The 21,519-nt window shown below is 36.9% G+C and overlaps 1 protein-coding gene across 7 annotated transcripts in view; it reads right to left on the bottom strand.

The window, feature by feature from the left end:
• Positions 1 to 237: 237 nt before the first annotated feature.
• The window catches only part of FBXO25 (F-box protein 25), a 31,231-nt gene continuing 9,949 nt past the window's right edge, over positions 238 to 21,519 (bottom strand). For 2 of the 7 annotated variants that reach the window (XM_039715634.1, XM_039715630.1), the window contains exons 4-12: positions 20,008 to 20,057; positions 18,456 to 18,560; positions 17,005 to 17,097; positions 13,266 to 13,359; positions 12,365 to 12,549; positions 10,159 to 10,341; positions 7,986 to 8,129; positions 4,011 to 4,037; positions 238 to 1,468 (exon numbers count right to left, since the gene is read on the bottom strand). In XM_039715634.1, the coding sequence (XP_039571568.1) occupies positions 1,379 to 1,468; positions 4,011 to 4,037; positions 7,986 to 8,129; positions 10,159 to 10,341; positions 12,365 to 12,549; positions 13,266 to 13,359; positions 17,005 to 17,097; positions 18,456 to 18,560; positions 20,008 to 20,057 (971 nt within the window). In that variant the 3' untranslated portion in view covers positions 238 to 1,378. The remainder of the gene's footprint in view (positions 1,469 to 4,010; positions 4,038 to 7,985; positions 8,130 to 10,158; positions 10,342 to 12,364; positions 12,550 to 13,265; positions 13,360 to 17,004; positions 17,098 to 18,455; positions 18,561 to 20,007; positions 20,058 to 21,519) is intronic. The other 5 variants (XM_039715632.1, XM_039715633.1, XM_039715635.1 and 2 more) reach the window with 5 other exon arrangements.

Genomic DNA, 21,519 nt, shown 5'->3' on the forward strand with positions numbered 1-21,519 from the left:
ATTAACATAAAACTAGTTCTTGAGGACAGAAATATTCTCCTTTTCTTGTGCAGCCTATTAGCAACCCAGCTCTGCTATTACTAAAAGGGCTAATACAAGAAACTACTCTAAAGCAATAGCACTAGGACTGCTTGTATGCTTCTCATTCCATTACCAATTACTACAGACTACAGGTTACACAAAGATCTTACACAATTCAAATGACTTCGTCTCTATGCACCAGAGGCTTCTAGGAACAACAGATAAAAACATGATTTATTACATCATACAAAACTGGATTTGGAACAAGCAAGTGCAGAATATGGTACATGATTTATTTTTTCTGTACATTACATACTGTTAAATTTCACTGACAAATCCAAAACTTTCACAATTTTTCCTTTACCTGCTTAAGCCAAGCAATTTATTTTGTTCTACTGGACAGAAATAAAGTAGTTTCCTGGAGAATTTATCAACTAATTAACTTGGCAGAAGGTGGTCCAGCTCAGACTGACTTTCAGTGTTTCCCATAGCATGTCAGGTTAGAACCTCAGTTGGTAGCACAGTGCTCTGCCACTGTACCACTCTAGGAACAAGCAACTCCATCCTCATTAAATTTCAATAATGTCTTCTTCTTAGAAGATGAAATTAATGCAGTTGCACTTGTAGACATTCCGAACAGTATAAATGAAGGCTGTAGCTACCATCAGAAAGATTTCCAGCAGCCCCAGATTGGTCTCGTGAGTTCTGCAAGATGTGCTACGATAGGTTAAATGTTTATTAAAGTCCTTAAGAAAAATAAATATTTTTGCATAATGTATGTACAAAACTTGGTTGATTTCCTTCATTCATATAGGTTCAACAGCAGATATAACCACAGTTATATTTTACTCACTAGCTCCTAATAACAAATGCCACCTTTGTAATGCAGTAAGTCTAAGAGAATATTGGCCTATTCTTTATAATAGTGCAAATTATATGGAGGTGTTTTGAAAACCATGGCTTATAGAAAGAAGGATTAACAAAAAAACCCCTCCTTTGGTCCCTGCAAGAGTAGTTTAATTCTTCCATGAAGTTTTCAAAACTCCCCTACATAATTTTAACCAAATATTAAGGCGTCAAAAGCAGATTTAAAGTTGAGATTAAAGTGGTCTTTCTTGGACTTGAAAAAAAAGTCCACTGGAGATTTCCTGACAACGAAATTCTTAATGTTTCTCCTTTCCTCCTTGCTATTCTGCACAAAAACAACATGCCAAACCTCTCTGATAATCTCCCCCATATATTTATTTAAACTACAATAAAACATTACACTTAAATATATTGCACGAAAAGCATAACATATCCTGCCTGACTCTTCACAAAAATGGCCACAAACACAGGAGAACAGCTACTGAACATCTCAGAATTTGAAGAGATCAATAAAATGCTGAGGAGATACTGGCATGAGACAGGTGTTTGGATCACTGGCTGTGCAGGGGTGTCCTGTATCCTGAGAAATGAAGGAGAAAAATAAGTAAGTTCTTTTTCCATATTCAGTCTCCCTTCACCCCCAATTTAGGGAAAAAAAACCCCAAAACAAAACAAAACAATAAAAAAAAACAAACCCAAAAGAATTCTCTCCTTCTACCAGAACATGAGCCAGAGCCCTTGAAAAACTATCATCTTCCTTATTCATTATTTTTTGATAAGCACAACAAAAGGGAAAAAAGGCACCAGCTTTATTGAACCTAAATTATCTATTTAATCAAAATCTGAAGTCATCTACTGCTTTGGGGGAAAATGAGTCCCTTGCTTTGAAAACGATGGGCAGCAGATATTTCCTCAAAAAACCTCAACAGTATGTTTGAATTCCCAGTCTTAAAAGCTTTTCTACCTTGCTATGTTTTCCCCCTAATCTTTCTTTTATCTTTCATGCCTACCTTTCCCCCAGGTGAAATGAAAGCACTGCCTTAAAACAGAAGTTGGCACCTAGGCAAGGTAAGAATAGAGACGTAAGACAGAATGGAAAGGCTTTGTCATTACAAATTCACTAAGGCTGCAGTGCTTTCTTTCCTCTTACAGAAATTTGACCTCAGCAGACCTGTCTGATTACTTAAGATTCAAATTCTTCTTTGAACAAAAAGTTGAGGTTTGAATCTTACTCAAACCCCCTAAATGAGGAAAATGCAGAGGTGTAATGAGAAGAAGTTCCCAGACAGTTCAATGGAGAAGTTAAAAAAACTTGTCAGTGTTGTTGGAAGGCTCAGAAGTGTCCTCACCAGGCTTTAAGGAGTTTCTGTCCCTTTTCCACCAATGCTGGTGAATGCACCACATGAGGCAAGGAAACTAAATAAATACATGACAAAGAGATTACAGACTACTATGGTCCTCATTGCTTTTGTTTCCATAGGGAATGAAATTACATGCAACTCAGTTAATAGAAGGAAACAATCTTTAAGTTATTTTTTTTCTCATTGCCACATTCTCACCCAAAGTCTTTGCAGCACCAAAATGCACCAGGTGAAGTATATTCTAAATACTGCTCAGCTTTTCCAGTGAAAATTGTTACTCAACAGATTTATAATCTGTGTTTTCCCATTAAGTCTATGGAGGACTATAAGAATACACCAGGAGGCATCACCTCCTCATCCTCCCACTCTTTTTAATAACTGCTTTAACATCACCTGAGAATCAGTTTATAGATTCATGACACAGAGGGAAAGATAAACACACACATTAAAAAAAGAGACCCAGGTAGAACTGCCTACTGGGGGAATCTGCAGATGAGAAAGAACAGATGACCAAGACCAAAATCAGCAGTGTTAAATATAACACCTTCATCTTGAGATGACATCTGCAAGGAAGATCTGCACCATTCCAGAAAACACTTAAAGGTAGTTGCTAATGGACTATCACCTTCTCTACCCACTGCCATGTCAATGTCATGTCATTACTTTCCTAGTTTCCAGGAAAAAACACCATCAGAATTTCAATTCTGGGAAATCAGGTAGGGTTTATCCTCTTTCTTATTTGTATTCCTGAATATTTTAAACTGAGTTTGTAACATGCTGCTTTCTCTGCACATCATTATAAAAGCATTTTTGAAACTTCGACCCAGTCGAGAATTACAGATGCAATAAAAATCTCAGAGACCAGTTATTGGTGGTTTTAGTTATTGAAAACAAAATAAATTTTACAGTGAAAAAAGTGATGAGGACCAAAAAGAAGAATCACAGCTTTCTTTTAATTATGTGTATTCCTCATTTCGAGAGAAATACATTTTCATCAGAATAATTAAATAACAAAGTAAAAACACTTAATAAAGTGTTAAATAATTTGATTTCAACATTTCAAAGCTAAAGCAGACTTCTTTCAAAGTAAAAAGAGAATTCCCCAGGAGAAGTGTTTACTGGCAAACGTAGTTGTTTTCCCCAAAATCTAGCATAGCTAGACATTAAGAAGCTCTGTAAAAGTATTTTTACCATTTCTGCATTCAGAAGGCAACAATATAATTGCTTCCCTTGACTATCTCAAGTCACATGCAGCTTGTTTTAGGGAATTTCTTTTCAGAGAAATTCTCCATAAAAGTAAATATGACTACAGCATTCCAAGTGCAATAAAATCAATTTTCGTACCTTTGCATGAAAGTTATCTGAGGTACATGTTACTCTTCAGATTTAAGTACTGAATTAAATACATCAGGGAATGCAGAAAACAGTTTATAGTAACACTGAGTGCAGAGAAACCTATTTCTTAGCAAAATCTGTCTGATCCCACTGGCACCTATGCTCATTAGAACTGAATTATGGCTCCTAGTTTAAATGGCATTAAGAGGGAATATGGCAATAATAAAATACAAAATGATGAAAAGCTGAGATGGGAAGTCATCACTACCTTTATCTAAATGGAAAAAAGAAAACTATTCCTGCTGCTGAACTGATGTGCAGAATGAAAAATCAAAACAAAGAGCATCAGACCATTAGAAAGGAACACATTATTCACTTTGACATTATGGAACAGTCAGCAATGAAAACAGATGAGACAAGAAATACCTGGAGTAACAAAGCAAGGTGGTAGTCCTTTGAAATCGTGAAGAAGGAAGCAGGAAGGAGAGCCATAAAGTAAAAGAAGCAGAGTTAAGGTTTATTTAAGCCAAGGTTGATAAGCCATTTAGAAAAAGTCTTTTATTCTTGTGGCAAATCACAAGCAGCTTTGTGAGAACCAAAATCAGCACAAGTAGCAAGAAGACTAAAACCGAGTGTTATGTGAAGTGATTACACTGTTTTAATAAAGCCCTGGAAACTGAAAGAAGAAAAGATATTTCAGCTTCTGTGGCCATGTCTGAGATAACTGAAAAGTGCTACTAAATAAGCTCAGGAAAATAAAAGAACCTGCCACAATTGCAGTGGTGCCTATTGGAACAGAGGAAATAGTATACATGAAAGCACTCACAGAGACATAGCACAATAATTAGTCATTACTTTTGCATTACTGACATTGTGGTTTTTTTCAGTTTCATCATGGACAAATACTTTAGCAAGAAGTAATTTTGAAAACAGATGTCCAGTATGAACATTTTCCTATGACTCCCTCCTAACACAGAACAGTACAAAGGTCACTGTACTTCCAACAAAGAACTTGGGAGACTCCTATGTGCTGTACATAAATTGATTTTGGTTACAGATTTTAGACAAGGAATACAAATGCCTCTTCCTGAAAAAATCCTAAACACTTGTTAAAACTCACTGTGATTATTATAGTATACTGAAAAAGTGAAAAGTCATTTCCTTACTTCAACAGTTCAATAGATAATTCAATTCAGTGGCCATCAGTTCCTGCTTTTGCAAGACCTTCTTTGAAAAGAACACAAAACAGAGGGCTCCAAGAATTTCCTGTGAGTAGCTTTCTCACATTGTCAGCAATCACATTATATTATCAATTTTATAAATTGCTGAAAACTCTTCTCAACATTATCTAGGCCCGTGCTTTTGGGCTATTTCAGACCCTTGTGGCTTTGGTTCTTAGAAACTCCTAATTCTCAGCACACTTACCCAAAACTACAATTAACTTGCATCAAGGATGTCCCTTAGTGTAAATAATTTCCATTCTCTGTCTCCAAAAAGAATTTATGGAGAGTACCGAGTTCCTTGTGAGCACAACTGAGTAAAGAGAAATTAATCATTCCTAGTCTTCATGCCCTGATTGCTTTAGCACTTTTTTCTCTGCAACTATTCCAATGTTTAATGAAAGAAGAAAAATAAAAATAGATGCCTTACGAAGAAGTGTTCAGCTCTGCCTGAAGTTCTTCTGAATGACCTTGGAAACAAAAGTCACCTGACTTCTGAATTGTACCATTAAACAAAGAAACAAAATTTTTACATATTATCAGCTTTCTCAAGACTACAGTGCTTCCATTTGTTTCAAGATTCAAACACTTGTTACTTTTCCTCTGTAGTAATTTTGATTTCTCTTTTAGAATTTGGATTTGGTGGTAGTGTTTTCGTTGTTTCTTTGCTTTGTTTATTTGAGATTTTTCTTGCTATGCATTACAGATATAATTGTATGTCAAGTACTCACACATTTACTTTAAGAATTATTCTAATCAAGGATAATACCGAAGCTTGAATAAATTTTCAAAGCCTGACAAAAGTTCTGATTAAGGAATATTTTCACCTAGAACAGGATTTATCTAGAATTAATAAAGTAGCTCCTGTCTCTTTGCCCCTCACCCCTGCTTTACTTCTCACCTCTCTTCAGCAAGCTTGGGAAAGGATACAGACACAAGTGTCTGAAAAAAAAGGCAGAACTATTTTTTCCCCTGTAACTGAGTGATAGCACTACTTGACCCACACTGCCCTGTAAAAAGAGGGGCGGTATTTCAGATGTCCCTGCCAATAAGGGTGCCAATTATGCATAAATCAATTAATTTAACAATCCATTTCAGCCTGATCATCATTTATTTTAAGACAGAGACAAGGCTTAGTCACCAAGGCTAGAGAAGGAATACTGCAATGTTGGCTCACAGAATGATCAGGCTGAGAGGCACCTCAGCAGGTCTCTAGCCCAGCCTCTGCTCAAAGCAGGCTAAGCTGTGAGATCAGAACAGTTTGCTCTGAGCTTCATCCAATCAGTTCCTGATCACATCCAAGGATGGAAACTGCATCAGCTCTATGGTCCAACTGTTCCCTTGCTTGGCTGTCCTCGTGGCAGGCTCTTATGTCCCCCTGAAACAATCTTCTCCACCACCCCTCACATGGCAAGTCCTCCAGCCTCCCTGATTAGATCACCCTGAACTTATCAGTATCTCCTGTGTGCTGAGAGCCTCATGGCTGCAGCATCCCAGATGGTCTAATGAGTGCTGCATGAAAAGGGATAATGGCTTTCCTCAGTCTGCTGACTGTGCTCTTGTTGAAACAGCTGATCCCAAACACCTGCTCCAGTATTTTTGTGCAGAAGCACACAACCAATCTGTAACTGCACTGTCACTTGAAGACCTGCCCAAATTTCTAGGATGAGGCAGCACTGGGATGGTGATCTAGGAGGTACTGCTCATCAGTCCAAAGTACCTTTATAAACTTCCTGTGTTGAATTTCAAAGAATTTAGAAGTCCAAAATGAGCCCTATTATCCCAGCAGTAGGTTGGAACAGGTGTCTTGCCACCTTGACTGCTATAACCTCCTACTGGAATACGACTGCAACCTGCACAGGTTCACTGCCTCTTACTGTCCCACCATCTGCAAAGTTAAACATTTAATTCCAAACACATTCAGAGCAATTCCTAATATTAGAGACTTGTACTTTTTAATTATACTAAGATTCATGTAGAAAGCATTCACTCTACACAGTGATGGCAGGCAATGCAGAGAAATCTCATACCACAAATGCCCATCTAAATGCACCTTTGAAACTTCCCCTTTCAGAGAGGCTTTACCCTATATCTTGAGCTACATGCTAAAGACTTATTCCACTGTAATGAGAGTTCTTAGTCATTCTTGACACAGATCCTTCAGAAAATGCCCAGGCTCTTCACAGTAGAAGCCAATTCTGGCTACCTGCTTTCCTACTATTAATTTTGCAAAACCTTACTACCTGGAAGGGCTCCCATGGTAGCAAAATACTCAACTTCAAGATCACATCATTAAGGAACATGCTATTTCTAGGAGGATTTCGCTTTTTCTGCTAAACAGCCTAAGTTTTTTGAAGGAAAATTAAAAAGCCTCACACTGACATACAACTTCTCATAAAAATCACAGAAAGATGACACAAGAGCAACTAATTTATGTTGTTTAGAATATGAGTAATATGAGTATTTTCCCAAATTTCTCAAAGATTTCTTGCTCTTTGTTGTCCACTTGACATTACACATATCTGACCTTCCAGCTGTAAAATTAAAGAAGTGTCACTAACTGGAAGGCTCTGTTACAGTACAACACAGAACAAAAGCAGAATTATGTAATAACACACATTAAAGAAGAGAATGCCCTACTGAAAGTAAAATCATCCTGTAAGACAACATATGTCTTATGGTAAACCTCAAAACCAGGGTAAAACACACTGTGGAAGAAGTTTTAAACATTCCTCCAAGCTTCATATTGGACAGAAGCAAAAATATAAAAATACAGAGCTCTATAGCAATGGGGTAAGAAAAAATGTAGTAATTATTTCTCATTAGACATGTATTGATTACCATGACATCATTAAAAACACTAAATTCAGACTAGTCCCTCACAACTTTCCATAAGATCAAATTAATAAAAGTAGACTAACTCTTTCCACATGACACTTTTCCTTGCAATTCTAAGTATTGAGGTTATCAGATAGCAAGAAATAAGAAGGCAAGATTAAGAACAACTTCAGAATTTAACACAGATTTTATATGGAAGTTTTATATATTATTTTCAAGTCAGATATTATCTAATCACCTTTCACATGAGAAAGCTGATAAAATGACCACAATATTTTTCCTTGCAGATAACCACCAGTAGGTGTTTGAACTTATTTTTGATGATCTGTTCCAAAGCTCTTACCTTCCAAAACAGAATACTACAGTGTCGACAGAAATGCAAGGTGTCCCCGTACTGCTCCTTTATTGGGTAATATTTCTGAAGTGCAAAGTACATCAGCTTCCAGTCAATGTGACCTTTCTCTGATGGAATCAAATGCCTACAAAACTAGACATAAAATTAATATCTTCTTTTAAAATTGTTGTAGTCAATTCAGGCAAAGGACAGGGGAAGGTGGGGGGAAGGTAGTTAAAGTGAAGTTTTGTAACTAGAATAGTTTGAAGTCAATATTATGACATCATACATCGCTGCAAAGCAGTGACAGATATCTGGCCACAAAAAAGATGGAAGGCAAAGACTAAAAATAGGAGAGTGCATATTTGCCAAGAAAAACTAGGCCATACACAGCTGATCTAATTCTACTGTCTCAAAATTATTCTAATTATAGTCAAGAAGCATTTAACAAAACAGCATTTAGAGTTGTAAGTAATTAATTTTATCCTTTTACAAAACCCAAACCACTCAGGAATGAGATTTAAAAACATGATTGTGCACTACAGATAGTGGTTTTCTGTTAAAGTAATATGGATTTAAATAAAGCTCTTTAATTTTAAAAACATATACATGTTTTTTTTTCATATTTGGTTGTGATCTCTCAAGAAGGATAGCAATAATTAGTGATTGATGTACTTCTTGAGGACCTAATCTGCATGTAAAGATTAGCTGCTGCACAACAGCTATTTCTCCCCAGCTTGAGAGACAGACAAGGTTTATTAAGTATGTACTGTAAAAGACTTCTGTTCCACTCAGTGTGGATTAATGCTAATACATTGAGTGCTTTCTTCATTCAGAAGACAATTCCTGAATGGGGAGAGAATAGAACTGCCTTTCTGATTTCAGCTACACTTTATTTTGTTTCATAATGGCTCTCATTTTTTCCCAAAAATTCTCTTCAGATATCAATTATGTTTTCGTGGTTGTTTCAATGGCTCAATAAACACACTGCAGGGGACAGAAAAACCAACCTCATGTGATTCTGTGGCTTATCAAGCCAGTACACTTTCAACCAGATATGGGAACATCATTAGATAATAACTTAGTAAGAAATTGAATGTGAACATTCAGGAACACACTGGAAACACTGTGTACAAGAGTACTTTATGGGGCACAGGGACAGCTAATTTCACTGAAACCCTTCAGGGTCTTTCTCCCTGCATTACCCTAGTACAAGAAGTTCTTCTCTAACCAGTTTTGTCACTGTTCAATAGAGCTTACCTCATCTACCCTCAAAATCCACTCAACTGCTACATAAGCTTAAATTTGTTATCCTTGTAACTTCACCCTGAATTCTTCTGGGCTGCTTCTGAAGATGGGTTTTCAGTTTGCTTCTGTCTGTCCATTTTTTTTCCAGTTAATTCTAAAACCTTTCGTCTCACACACGCACACAAAAAATCTTATTTGGGTCAATGGTGCATGAGTTAATTGAGCTTCAGTTCTGTCTTCCCCATTACAATAATATTTAATCTGGTAGTCACCAAGCAACTTCAACCTGCCAGATTTAAGAAGGGGCACTTTGCCTTCCTCCAGCAGAGAATGTATTAGGTTTCAGAAGTTCTTCCTCAGCTCTGATGAGGTACCTTCCACTTAGGTTTATTTTCACCTAGTCAGACTTTTTCCCAGCATTTATTAATGTCAGAAAATGAAGACAGTTCTGGAGTCATTCCTAGATTAATGTAATGCTCTTTATGAGGGAGTGACAGGAAAGTACTGCTTCTCTTTCTGTTAATAATTTCAAAAGCAAGCTCTACTTCAGAGGAAGACTTTAGAGGTATCCTCTACAATACTGGACAGGCAGTTTTTTAGAAAGCCCATCTTGCAATCACTGCAGTAATCATGAGTATTTTCTGTATTTGGAGCTTGATTCCTCCTAAATACTGCCTTCAGTATGTCTATGAGTTTAAGGTAACTACTGGGCTGTTTCCTTGCATTCACTTTCAAAAATAATGCAAGGAAACAGCCCAGGAGTTATCTTAAACTCTGAACTGAACATTTAGGAGGAATCAAGCTCCAAATACAGAAAATACTCATGATTGCTGCACAATGATACACTTTTGTCTCAAAAAGGACAAGTTCATGCTCCATTATTAGTATACGATATCAAAAAATCTACATTTATACAAAACCCACAGTTTATTACCTGCTTTTCTGCAAAATGGTACTGGCATAGTTTTTTCCACAACTGTCTGTCTTCACTAAGCATGTACAAAGTTGGGGTCACTTGACCCAAAGTAATAATGTCCCAGCCATCAGAGAACCTGTATAAGATGTTATTCAGCATATGCAGAGGGAGATCGCTAAGTGTGAGTCCATTGTTGACTTGCTGGAAATAAGAGTTGAAGACTTTTAGCTACAAAAACATGACAGTATAAAGTACACATAAGATTCTTTACTTTACCTGAGGAATCTCAGGTCTTAGTTTAGTTTTTGCAAATAATTTAATAAAATCTATGGTTAATGCTTGCCTACAATTATTTTCTAACTGCTGTTGGAAATTTAAATTCATGTACAGAAGAAGCAACAAACTGTAAGCTTTATAATTCATAGCTTTCCTACTGTTAAAATAAACATATCCTAAATTCATTATTTAAATTTCAAATAATTTTTGAAACACTTCTGTTCTCTCAAAATAATATTAAGCTGTCTTGAAAACTATAATCTAGTCAATTCCATCTACAGTGTGCTAAAGCCTTAACAATAAGAAAGGCATGAACCAATTATTTCTAACTGGTTGGATACTACAGTTTCTCAATTTTTATTAACAAACAAAACACATACCAACTTGCCTTAAGCCAACTAGAGTACAGAATAGAATATAGGATACAGGACTGAAGACCAGAGATACAAAATGAAAGCATTTTGGAAGTCAGGGGCAGAAGAGAGTGGGATAATTTCTGAAGTCTAGAAAAAGTTCCCCCTCATTTATAAATGAGAAGGTCTACAGAGATGACAGATGAGAGCACAGAGAACATTTTCATTAAGACTCTACACCTCTGTGAACTGCAGAGGGGCAAGCAGCAGCACAGCTCCTACACAGCTAAAGCTGGAGCCACAGTGCCAGGTGGCAAAGGCCCAGCAGGCTGCAGGCCATGTCCCACCTGGCAGGGAGGGAGCACGGGCAGTGCCAGCCCCAGGGAGCAGAGCTGCCCTGCACCCATGGGCTCACATTTCTGTCTGCTTCCTTCCCAGCCATTCACCTCGTGTGTAGACCAGACTTTCCATAGAGTCATCTGGTACAATGCTGCTGGGGCAGCAGCTTTCCTCTGCTGAGGATTGACTATGTGAGCACTACAGATGCAAGATTCCTCATGGGCTACTCCAGCCAGTGTAAAACAGCTCCAAGGGAAGTGTCACGCTGGAAGGGAACAAGCACAGCAGCAAGTGCACTGTCTCAGAAGTGTCTGTGCTGGGGCTGCCTGCTGCACAGAAACTGCTGAGACCAGCTTTCTCAGTTCTCCTTTCCATTCCAGAAGTAGCCAGTTTATTCAGATAACCAGCTCACACAGAAAGGACAATTCAAAAAAAAGGACAAAACTTCACAGCTGGAAGCCGATAGATAAAAACACTTGTATGACTTTACAGTAAGCAATATCTTACAGGATTTTTTTCAGAAGTAACCCAATCAGATTAAAAAAGGTGTCTGCTTATCATCAGAAGTTTCCACTATAAAATCCAGGAACAGTGCATACCACATGCTTTGAACACAGTCACACAAGGAGAAACCAGATGCTGAAGTCATTAATTTATTTTGGAACTAAAAATTGGGGCTTTTCCCTTCAGAAGTTTTCACTATAAAATCCTGGAACAGTGCATACCACATGCTTTGAACACAGTCACATAAGGAGAAACCAGATGCTGAAGTCATTATATTTTCTTTTTGTTTTGTTGTTGTTTTTTTGGTTTTTGGGTTTTTTTTTTAGAAAAGCTACTGTGCTAATGAATAAATCTGTATAATTGCTACTTGAGTTGATACACCTTTTAGATTTTTATTTCTTCAGATGTAGAAAATTTATTTTGGAACTAAAAACTGGGGCTTTTCCCCCCATGTTTATCTGACAAGCTAGAGACATTTTTTTTAAAACTTATTTTAGTGGGAAAAACAGGTCTATCTATACATCTCTACTACAAAGCAGCAGTACAGGCACTGTAGCAGTTTTCACCAGAGAAAAGCTATTAATACATTAGAAAATTAAGTTGACGCCAGTGAGTTAATTTCACATTACTTGTTCATAAAACAAGTAAAACTGTTTAAAATGTATTTGAAACTTGGTTCACTTACAAATCCTCATGCAATATTCAACATAATTCCCCTCCCCCAAATATTAATTAATGATTTAATAACATACCTTGTTCATCTGAAGATTTTTTAATTGTTGTTGCCACAGAAGGATAGTTTCTAATCGGCAAATCCAAATATTGATGTTGCCTACCAACACAGATTTTCCTACTCCCCTAATCAGTATACAGAGAGTAGAACTCAGATCCTGTAGAAGATCTTTGATCAGTCGTGGATTATATTGGTCTTCCATAACTGGAAAACAAAACAAAGCAAATACAATTCTGGTTGACAGAGTTAACCAAGCTAATAGCTCAAGCTAATCAACACTCCTTTTTTAGATGAATTAATTACAACTCAACTGTTTGTGTACAAATAACTGCCCTAATTCCCACCATGACATTCATTGGTGCTGTTCCTTATGTGCAAGATCAATAATGAACAATTTCACAGGCAAATTGGATGCAAAAATTCATGCTATGCATTTAATAGGCTTAATGCTAAACAGGAAGGTATAAATCCAATTTCTTTAGTTCAAAGCAGACAGTACATCTCCATTTAGTGTGGATACCAGAAAAAAAAAATTCAATATAATGTAATGGCTTTTCTTAAAAGAATCAAAATGTATGTTTTTTGAGTCTCAGTACATCATGTAAACTGAAACCCAAAAATGTTATTAACCTAAAAGCTTTCTCATTTTCTGAAGAGTATAATTTAACAGTAACCAATAGTTTTTGAATAGAACCTAAATGTCACAATTTCACCAACCTGTTTCAATAGACTTTATTCAATAACAGAGAAAGTAACTTACTGCAATCATAGGATGGAAAGTATGAAACCTGGCATAATCAAGAATGCTATTACTATGTCTTACAATGTAAAAATGGCAATAAGACAAAAAAAAATCCAGTTGATAGCTTAGTTACAGCAATTAAATCTGAGCAGTTAGATTACATATTTTTAGGTCTTACCCTTCTGCACAATTTTGTCCAAAATGTTAAAGTAGTTCTTCTGTGCTGCACCACTCAGTGAAGTTAACTGGGACTTTGCAATTAACTGCAACAGCTATGACAAAAATTAGAAATTAGAAGAATGACAGAAGTAAAGGATGGTTTTAAATGCACATTTAGTGCATACACTCCCCTACAACAGCCTGTATTGGCATTTTGTGAAAATATAACTACAGATTTCAGAAGACAAAGTAAGACGTGGAAAGCTTTAAGCATTCCCACTGGCATCCCATGAACAATTTCTGAAGGATGCAGGTTTTCAAAATACTGTACAAATGCTTATCTCTAGCAAAGCACATGACATACTTTATGAGCTGTAGTGAAGCAACAGAGAGAGTCTATTTTGGGGGCTCACAAATACAAATGTTAACTTGGATGTGGCTGGGTCCTGAATTCCCTGACAGATTTGGTGGCCAGGAACATCACTCTGAACTGATACCAGTTACCAGAATTGCAGCTTCTGAGTGGAAGTATTATACTATATCAGGTCAAACTGAAGTGTGATGGATTTAGTGCACTCCTTTCTACTCATGGAGATACCCTATTTTGCCTAAACTAGGCAAAACCACTTTCTGTATTAGACCTACATTCATGTCCCTGGTAGAATAAACCACAGCAATCTAATAATGAGCAGTATACAAACCATGTCAGTAACTTTCTCTTAAGTATTACAGTAAGAATCTCCTAGTTGTCCACACACCTGTCTCTGAAACCACTGTGAGCAAAAAAAAGTTACAAGAACAGTGGCAATGGTTCAGGGCAAAACAATCACAACAGCTTAAGTTCTTGCCACACATGAATGCCAAGCTACAGCTACTAGAGGCAGCCCTTGCTCCATTCTGGTACATTTGCTTTTATATTTCAGATTAAGTTTTGTAGCTGATAAGAACCACTAGCTCTTCAACAAATATGCTCTCTTGAGTTTTGTAGCTGATAAGAACCACTAGCTCTTCAATAAAAAATGCTCTCTTATTATGAGAGACTTTGATGTTATGACACCATTGCAATGTTTAGAGGTGTGGCACTGAGCTTTGCAATTTGCACTTTGTAACAATGAGTTCAGAACAACTGTTCTCAACACAATGGAAAGGGAAAGCACGGAGCAGAAAACACCATTCCCTACACAGTGTTCCAGTACAAGGTAGCACCAAGTGTTGGCACAGAGGATGAAAAAGACTAAGCTTGCCAAAAATTGTATTGTGTCTTCATTTCTAAAACACAAATTTGACACTTCATTCAACAATAATCTTCCTTAGGAGGAAGAAAGAATACACCTGTTCTGTCCCTGATTTAATAATGTTACTTCTGGCTCCTCTGCATGATCTCTGACAAAACATTATGTGCTATACAAGAAAGAAATAATTGTCCTGATGTATTTAAATACAAGCAATCTAGTCTCAAAAACTGTATAAATAGATACCAGGATTTCTTTGTTGGCTTTTTCAAAGCCTATTAGCTTGATTAATAATGGAGAACATACCTAGAGGTCTCTGGCAGTCTGCCAGTTTAAGCAAGTAGGTACATTTCTCTTGATTAACTAAAAAAAAATCAGTTATGTTACTCAGTCTAAAGATCAAATTAAAGAAACAAATTCCACCTGATTGACTGTAATGAAGATTCCAATTTCAGTGAGAGTCAATATGCAAGGATTAAGACAATTGTAGCAAAAGCAAAGTAGCAGAGAGTACTAGGATCTCACACACTGATACATGCAGAGCCACGGCTTACGCTGTCTACTAGAGATTGTAACTTTGAATGGATCTCTGTTTATTTGAAAACATTTGGGCAAAACCCACCCATATGGAATTCAGTGTATCATAATTTAACATAATTTAGCTACAAAATTATTAATATACTACAGTGCCAACAAATACAAAAAACTAACTGATCCTACCTTCTGCCCCTCACTGCCCATCCTAAAAGAGTCTTGGACAGACATCAATTAACAGACCATTAACTTTTAATAATGAATGACATATTTTTATATGTTAGTTGGAGAATCATCTTGATGGTCTGGATCAAAGAAGAGCTAGGGTAGGGTTTGGTCTTTAAAAATAGTATTCTTGAGTTATACCTTGCTATCAACAAACAGCCACCACCTCAGGGGAACTGATGCAAAGACATAATCAAACTTTTGTATTTGTAAAATAATTTAAATCTTAAAAATTCCAAATAAATTCTAAAACATTTAAAGGATTTTGAAAGTCTATCCACTATTTTAAGTTCATTCAGATTTCTCAGGGTCTGCAATTAGCAGAATAATGGTTTGGATTGCAAAGCCAAATTTCTGAATTTTAAAGTACTGCTCCTTCCACAATGATCTTAAGCTTGGCTGACTAAACCAACTTATTATATTTCTTGGTGAACAGAAGAAAAACTGGTCAACGTTCTTATGCTGGACTTTGCACTTTGTCTTGATCAACTGTTTTGAGCAACCCAGTTTGGGCACTGCAGTATCTAAAACAAATGCAAAATTCTAGATCTGCATTCCTTTTACCTGCTTGCTATTCAAGTGAGACACCCAAGGTTGACACCATTTATATCAAATCACCTTTTTTAAGTGCTTTGGTTTTTCTTCTTCCTACTGTTCAAGGCTGAAAAGTCTTGGGAAGGGTCAAGGCTCTTGATTCTGCTCCCAAAACAGCATTAAAAAGTAATCTTCTAAACCACAACACATACATATACCAAAAAAAACCCAAACCCTGCAAGGAGAACAAACCAGGCAAGTACCCTAACCACTAGCCTGGAAGCAAATCCTTTTTGGATTTATTTCCACATCTTTTGTTTTTCTGAAAAGACAATACATTGCCTCATCTTCACGGGGATGGACAGAATGTGTTTTCTCTACAAATAGTCCACAGGCCAGTGGTAAGGGTGTTCTCCTGATATGTTTATTTAATTTTTATTTGTGTCTTTTCAAGTTCAGGATGCATTCCAAGAAATACAATATCTGTGAACAGCCTCACCACTGAAGAGTCCACTCCAGTCCTGATATGACTCACAGTTTGAGCTACTCTAGGAGCTGGGACAAGCACTTTGCTACCTCAAGTTAGACAATAAACTTTGGGCTAGAAAGAGATCAGTATCCCCAAAACAGGCATTTCCAAATGGGCAGTTGGTGAGGCATTGAGGTAATTAAGGCTGCAGTCTCAAGTTGTACAGAATGTTAACAAAGATAAATGCATAGATATCTTGTCTTTGATAAAAAAAAACTGCAATGAATCACAGGACTGGTAAGAAGTCATAGAAGATACAGAAATAGCAAAATATTTGTATATCAAGTATTCTTCTGGAAATTGTTATTTAAAACATATTTGAGATGCAGTGAAATATATTTAAGATTAATAACACTTTGCTATTTTTGGTTATATAGAAATAATTTTACCTTTAAAGAGAGTTAATTACCCAGACTGATGAACAACAACTGAAACTACCATCAAAGTTCCCCTTTTAAATGACACAGCACACTGGTCATCACCATCCTCCTCAAGCTATAAGCTTTCAGACAGCCATATAATGAGTTTTCACCAGAGAAAACTTACTCACTTTGAAGTTGCTACTTGCATTATAAATTACCTATGATCAGGATATTTATACAATTATAAATCGTCATCTGTTCAGTGCAAAAATATTCTTTTTGTACACACATGCAGATCAGCGAGTGCATTTTTATAACATACATATAAAATAAAGAACTTACTTTGACCACGTAGTTGAACCTCCTGATGTCCTGAATCGCACTTGAAAAGTCTAAGCGGTTAAAGGCTTCCCCCAAGGTGCAATAGCCATGTCTCTGAGAAAGAGAAAAATACACTTGAAATGGAAGGAAACAAAGACAAAATTGAGCAAAACATTCAGAAAAGCATTCTGACATGCAGCTGATGCTAATGGATACCACGCTTCCTGGAAATGCAGCGCCTCTGGACTGAAGAGTTATTTGTTCTACGAGAAATTAAATTAAACAAGATACACTACTTGTAACTATCAGATATGTAGGCAAGGCCTTTCAATTCATATTAAACGCGTAATCTGGCATCACTGGTATTTGATTTCCCTGGGAATCTACTCCATTCTTGCACGGCCACAATGCTGGCACTCCCTCGTGGCTATCACAGTCCTCATTTGCCATGCACAAGGAAAGTCTTGCTTGTACAGCTGTCTGAGCCTACAATTATAAGAATTATCTGATCCACACTTAAGGTTGAGAACACAGCAAGCTGCTTCTGAGATCAGAAGAAGAAATGGTCTCAACATCTAGAATTTATTTTCCAGGTGCTAGAAGCTTAGGCACTTTTTTTTCACACATTGAGAGCAAAAGCAAGTGCATTTTCCTTTGGTACTTCTCCACACTCTCATGTGAAAATGCAAGTTTCAGAGGCTGTTGAGAACAACTTAAGGCGGTAGAAGCAGCCCAAAATGACATAGGATTATGTAAACTCAGTACATTTAGAGCCACAAAGCCACAATGGAGCCCAGGACCAAATACACTGAGGCTAGGAAAATGTGTCTGGTAAAAGAGTCTCACAGAGCAGTGTGCTATTATGGTTTTATTAGCCCAGGGAAGGAGGAGGATAAATAATTATTTAAAGCTCATTCCTAGACAGACTTCCTTGGTAAATTATGGGATGTTGACAAGTACAAATAATGTTCCTTTTTGTGACCCAGTAAACACTTACCATGCATGTACCCCAGCAGTATGGGACAGTTAAGAATTCACTGCAGGGTGGTTATAATTACTGCCTGTTGGTTAGTGACCAAACTCAGGGTTGCACTGCTTGCTCACTCAGCTGATGCACCTCAGACCCAAGCACACTGCACACTTGACAATATGCACACCTTGCTTGGCTAACAGAAATGAATTAACACATAGCCAATTAAACTTTTGTTGAAATTTAAATATTTGTGGCTGTTCTCTGCCTAAACAGTTATTATCATTAGGTCATGCTTAAAACATTAACATAAGAGACATTTCCCTGAACAGACTGCTATGAAACTACAGCTTTACTTTTCCCAGCATACCATCATGACAAAATTATTCCAAAAACATCTCCAATTTCATTTCAGCCACACACATGCACTTGTTTTGGTTTTCTTCAATTTCAATGCTCTCCCATAGCATGGTTCACATGCTTCTTACCAAGACCTCCCTACCTTTTCATTTTGCCCTAAAAACCAGTATCCAGTTTGGGAAGAAATGTTTCCTGGTTGTGAGATCGCTCTTTCAAAATCAAGAAAGATCAGAACCTGTAAGGAAAACTAGAGCCTCCAAATTATGTTTTAGATTAGCTTAGATTGTTGCTCTGGATTTTTCAGTTATTCCTTGCTACTTTTTCAGCCTACTACTCTAAGCTTTTAAATTTATACAAATAATTACTTGAAAGATAAGTGTTTAATTCTAACCATCCCTGGTTTGTTTTTTATACTAAAAACCCAAATAAATCTGAAGGATGAATGGTCAAATATTAGAAGGTAACCAAAATACTTTGTCCACTCTCTGAATGGACAAGGACCAGAAGCAAATACTCACACATGACTAGTACACCAACTTCTGCACAAGTAGGGGAAAAAATGAACCCTTTATATATGGGTTATGAAGGACACCAGTGCATGATTTTAGGCTATTTGTATTTTGGCCTCAATGTACTTTTGAAACCTCAGCTTAACCTTATTATTCAAAGCACCACAAGGACTGGTGACAGTCTGCTCTCCCCCTGCTCCTCCTCACCCTAATTTAAGACAGCACAATGGGAAAAAGCATGCTCAAGACTTTTGCAGACCAATCTAAGTAACCTCATCTAGAAGATAAAGCAGAAAGAGGGCTGTGAATCTGGTGAAAGGCTTTAAAGTATCCTTCAGAGCTAGATGGGCAACCTCTACGTCACTGGTCTGTAAGGTCTGCAAAGTCTTGCATTATGTCCTTTTATGTAAGCTCTCCTCCACAGCATGCCCTTCCTGAGTAAAAAGCTCTGTGTTGTCTCTCTCAGCTCTAAAAGCTACTTTTGCCTGCATGGCTACATCATCAGCCTCACCTCCATCCCCCTCTCCTGGCTGACATTACCATGTGGATGTAAAACCTCCTTAATGGTGTTCAAGCTCCACACATCCCAGATAGCCATGGCAATCAGCACAGGAATGAAACTCACACTTCAAGACAGTTTAATCTCTACATACAATGAATGTATTTTAACTCTTGACTTGCCAAGAGGTCACTCCAAGAGCTTTCATATTCCCTTTACAGTTACATGATACAGTTTATATCTCAAACTGAAAGCATGTAGACTTGGCTGAAAATAAAGATCCTCTCTGTAAAGTTTGAAACTGATGCTTTACTTACTTCCATTCAAATTTACACTAAGATTCCAAAATACCAGGTGCCTGCCTGCAAGCAACTTTGGAGATATTTCTCAGCAAGTTTTGCACATACTTTCAATTTTAGTTCAAAGAGACAGCAGAAAAACAGAAGAGCTTGGATGAATAGTGAAGAACTGAATATCTATCCTAGCAGGTTCCCACATCTCTGCCACAAAGACCTACCTACAAGTCACTTGGACAGCTGCCTTTGCCTCACCATGTGCAGGTGTCCAGTATTGCCAATGAAGAGAGTTAAGTATAGCCCCTAAGACCACATGGCAAAAATACTTTTTTCAATATACTGTCTGTCAATTAAGAACCACAAAGATTGAGCCACACCATGCAGACTTACTTCCTTGGTGCTTTCTTTATGAACATAAATCCACTTTTCACGATAAAAACCTAAAATAAAATCAAAATATAAGCATTTCAGGCTTCCACATTAGTTAATGCCTTCCAGAAACTCAATTAAACATACAATTTTCAATAAAATGCTTCATAAGATAGCAGAACAGTTTTAATGAAGGAAGTTTATAAATGATGGAAAAGATAACTAAAAAATTGTCACAAGATATGGACTTCATGAAAATAATAGAAAAGTTATAGAAATTTTTTTTGAAAACCACAAGAGCTGGCACACAATTGGTAGATGAATGACAACTTTTGTCAGCTGCGACCAATCACAATTGTCACAAGATATGGACTTCATGAAATGTTTTTTTTTTTTAGACCACAAGAGCTGGCACACAACTGGTAGATGAATGACAACTTTTGTCAGTTGTGACCAATCTGACATAACATAATTATGTCCTACATAATTCCTGACCTTTTTTTTTATACAACAGGCTCCTCAGCATTTGAAAGTACAGCAGATATAGACAACACTTTTGTTCCTGACCACTCCACCCCTCAAATTCATTTTCTTCTCTACAGGTGCCTGTTCTACATTGACTTGGTTCAACTAACTGCAGAGGACAGCAGGGAAGTCAAGGGTACAAGACTAATGAAGGCAATCAGGCTGACCTTCAGCTTTTACAAGTATTGCATGTTGTCAAATGAGACATGCACCCATTTGAATCTTCTGAAATGCCTGAAACTCAGACAAGCCTGGAGAAGCTTGCACCTTTCTGCAACACCATCTCCCTAACAATTTTTGGGGATATACAAATAACAGATAATTTCAAGATCAAAGCATTAGAAATGCCAAGTAGCTGCTAACCAACTTACCTTTTTAACCTACTCTACCAAATTCTTTGCTTTGGTAATTTACTTTCTGTCATACACATTTGCAGTCCAAAGTATAAGCAATCTTTTACAAATGAGAGTGATAAAATGGCTTCCATATCTTAATTTTTTAAAAGGGACTTGTCTCCAAGAAATTATTCTGTCATACACATTTGCAGTCCAAAGTATAAGCAATCTTTTACAAATGAGAGTGATAAAATGGCTTCCATATCTTAATTTTTTTAAAGGGACTTGTCTCCAAGAAATCAGTATTCGGTACTGATAAAATCTTTATCAGGAGATATAATTGTTATGACAAAATATATTTATTTATGAACTGATCCTGGAGTTGGTTGACTAATTAGAACTTGAAATAAACAAAATAAACCATCTGTTTCGGGAAGCAGAAGCTCCCATAAGCATCAAGAAGAATTTAATCTAAAACTAGTCCATAAAACATAACAGTGGTTAGTATCAGAAGACACCTAATACTCAGCAATTACTATTCTTAAATGAATTACCTTTGGGGCTTTGATAAAAAAATCCAACACAATAAGTGATCAATAACACAGTTTCAGTTAAGACATAGCACTTTTGACACCAGAATTTGTTGCCAATACAAAAACAGGCATAATTTGGA

The sequence above is a fragment of the Passer montanus genome, unplaced genomic scaffold, assembly GCF_014805655.1.
Source record: "Passer montanus isolate IOZ18808 unplaced genomic scaffold, ASM1480565v1 scaffold34, whole genome shotgun sequence".
Classification (NCBI taxonomy): Eukaryota; Metazoa; Chordata; class Aves; order Passeriformes; family Passeridae; genus Passer; species Passer montanus.